The 2,794-nt window shown below is 41.5% G+C and overlaps 1 protein-coding gene across 1 annotated transcript; it reads left to right on the forward strand.

The window, feature by feature from the left end:
* The first annotated feature begins 8 nt into the window (after window positions 1-8).
* On the forward strand, window positions 9-1,574 carry LOC104985430 (twist-related protein 1). The gene is made up of 2 exons (XM_010835589.1): window positions 9-370; window positions 897-1,574. The coding sequence occupies exon 1, from the start codon at window positions 53-55 to the stop codon at window positions 326-328; it is 276 nt and encodes a 91-aa protein (XP_010833891.1). The 5' UTR covers window positions 9-52; the 3' UTR covers window positions 329-370; window positions 897-1,574.
* Window positions 1,575-2,794: the final 1,220 nt, after the last annotated feature.

Consider the following 2,794-nt stretch of genomic DNA (forward strand, 5'->3'; position numbering starts at 1 on the left):
GCGGCGCCGCGGGAGTCCGCAGTCCTACGAGGAGCTGCAGACGCAGCGGGTCATGGCCAATGTGCGGGAGCGCCAGCGCACGCAGTCACTGAACGAGGCGTTCGCCGCCCTTCGGAAGATCATCCCCACGCTGCCCTCTGACAAGCTGAGCAAGATCCAGACCCTCAAGTTGGCGGCCAGGTACATCGACTTCCTCTACCAGGTCCTACAGAGCGACGAGCTGGACTCCAAGATGGCAAGCTGCAGCTATGTGGCCCACGAGCGGCTCAGCTACGCCTTCTCGGTCTGGAGGATGGAGGGGGCCTGGTCCATGTCCGCGTCTCACTAGCAGGCGGAGCTCCCCACCCCCTCGGCAGGGCCGGAGACCTAGGTAAGGACCCGGCGCCTCTGCGCCCCTTTGCCGCTCAGGTGGCAGACAGATTGAAGGCTGGGGTGCGGCTCCCGGTCCACCTGGCCTTCCTCCGCGTCTCCCACTCCCCTCTCCGCTTTCACACCCAACCTGGCACCGCCACCTCATCCCCCCGCGCGTTCCTGGAAGGGAGCTCAGTCCCCGCTAGGGAGAGGAGGATGCGCCCTGGTGAGGGGTGTGCGTGTGCGTGAGTGTGCGTGACAGGAGGGAAGACTGAAAAAGATTCGAGGGTCACGGGTAAGGACAGCCTTGCCAGCGCCTCTCTTTCTTTTGCCTTTAAGTTTTCGTTCTCCTAAAACAAATGTTTCCAAATTCCACCGCCTCCTTCTTTCCGCCCACCCACTTCCTCTTGCCCTTGGGCTGAAATCCTTCCAGGTTGTTCAGCGCAATTTCTCCGTGGTGGTGATAAGAACAGTGCTCACTAGTTTTACAAAACAGCCACAGAGACCTAAACAATAACCAACTTTCCCCCTCTGGGTTTTTGCAGATGTCATTGTTTCCAGAGAAGGAGAAAATGGACAGTCTAGAGACTCTGGAGCTGGATAACTAAAAATAAATATATATGCCAAACATTTTCTTGGAAATTAGAAGAGCAGAACCCAAATTCAAAGAAACAGGGCGTGGGGCGCACTTTTAAAAGAGAAAGCGAGACAGGCCCGTGGACAGTGATTCCCAGACGGGCAGCGGCACCATCCTCACACCTCTACATTCTGATAGAAGTTTGAACAGTTGTTTGTGTTCCTCTTTTTTGTGTTTTTGTTTTTTTGACGAAGAATGTTTTTATTTTTATTTTTTCATGCATGCATTCTCAAGAGGTCGTGCCAATCAGCCACTGAAAGGAAAGGCATCATTATGGACTTTCTCCATTTTAAAATGGTAACGGTCAGAGGGATTTTAAGAACACCTTTAGAAATAAAAATATTGGGATCAAACTGACTCACAAAATCACAGTCAGTTAATTCCTTTTTTCATTCTTCCTCTGAGGGAAAAAAAAACTTAAAATAACAAAAAACAACATTCTATTTATTTATTGATGACCCATGGTAAAATGCAAATAGATCCGGTGTCTAAATGCATTCATATTTTTATGATTGTTTTGTAAATATCTTTGTACATTATTTTTCTGCAATAAATAAATATGATTGAAAATTGTAAGAACCTTAAAGTTTGGTCTATATTTTTAAAGGATTAAGTTGGCAGTAAATACCTGCTTGTTTAACTCTGGAGACACCCAGGAGGGTGAGAGGGCATTAATATAAACAAAGCAGTGAAAAAACCTTAGTTATTGACAGGTAGGGGCATGTTATGTAGAAAGACAGCTTTATCATTATTGCCATTTGGTGTTCAGTGAACTTAGCATCTCTCCTTCATCTCTTATCAGGTCCCGAGACAGCAAAAACTTAATAGTTATTCACCTCTCTTGCTTATATTTTGAGAATGCAGTTGTAAAACAGTTAAGTAAATAAGCAGTATAAGTCAGCACTATTTTCTCTTGTTACTGTGTGTTTTTGTCATACTCTTCACACTTTATGAGGATTTTTAAGTAATAGGTTTATTTCAGTGAAAGTATACATAAAGGGTTATCAAAATTACCTATCTATAGATAGATGTGTATATACACATGTAAATGACTACAAATGTATAGAAAATAAAGTTTAATTCCACATAAGAGAATTCCACTTATAATTTGCTTAACTTCCTCTCACAAAAAAGAATGACATTTAATGTCGTTTGCTAAAACAAAAAGTCAAAGTTAATATTTTCCCGTATTGATATCCATTTGGAAAGCAAGCTCCTTATAAGCTGCTCCATACAGCTACACAGAAAACAATTAAAGAACCTGACTTTTCAGTATCTTCATTAATTATTGGAACAGTTACAATTTTAAATGCTATAACTGTTCATTTTCTAGTCAGTTCACTAGCAAGTATATTTTGTAAAATTTATCCACAGAATTTTTCCCCGGTTACTTACATGTATACAAAATCTGAATCAGTTAAGTAAAAGAGTTAACATGGACAAATGGTACTTGACTTTTTATTTCATTCTAGTTATTTCTGGGCCAGAAAAATACTAGCTTTTATAATGAATACCATTAGAAATAGTGAGTTTGTATCACTAAGTTCTTAAGTTATATCCGGCTTTTTGCCTTCAAGTATAATTAGGGATGTATTCAAACTGGAAAAGAATTTTGCTGCCTAATTCAAATAATGACTATGGCAAATAAATGTATGACTCGAAACAGTGTTTGCTCAGCTCTGGTTGAGGTTATTATATTACCTGAAGGTTTCCCCTCTTTTTCACACATCATCATAGAATGCTGACATAACAATATTGTAAATTTATTATTGTAAGTATTTTAGACCATGTTTTGCAATAAGGAGC

This window comes from Bison bison, unplaced genomic scaffold, assembly GCF_000754665.1.
Source record: "Bison bison bison isolate TAMUID 2011002044 unplaced genomic scaffold, Bison_UMD1.0 scf7180017864044, whole genome shotgun sequence".
Lineage (NCBI taxonomy): Eukaryota > Metazoa > Chordata > Mammalia > Artiodactyla > Bovidae > Bison > Bison bison.

Excerpts from the sequence above, each read along its gene's own strand:
- LOC104985430 (XM_010835589.1), top strand. The coding sequence starts at position 53 with ATGGCCAATGTGCGGGAGCGCCAGCGCACGCAGTCACTGAACGAGGCG.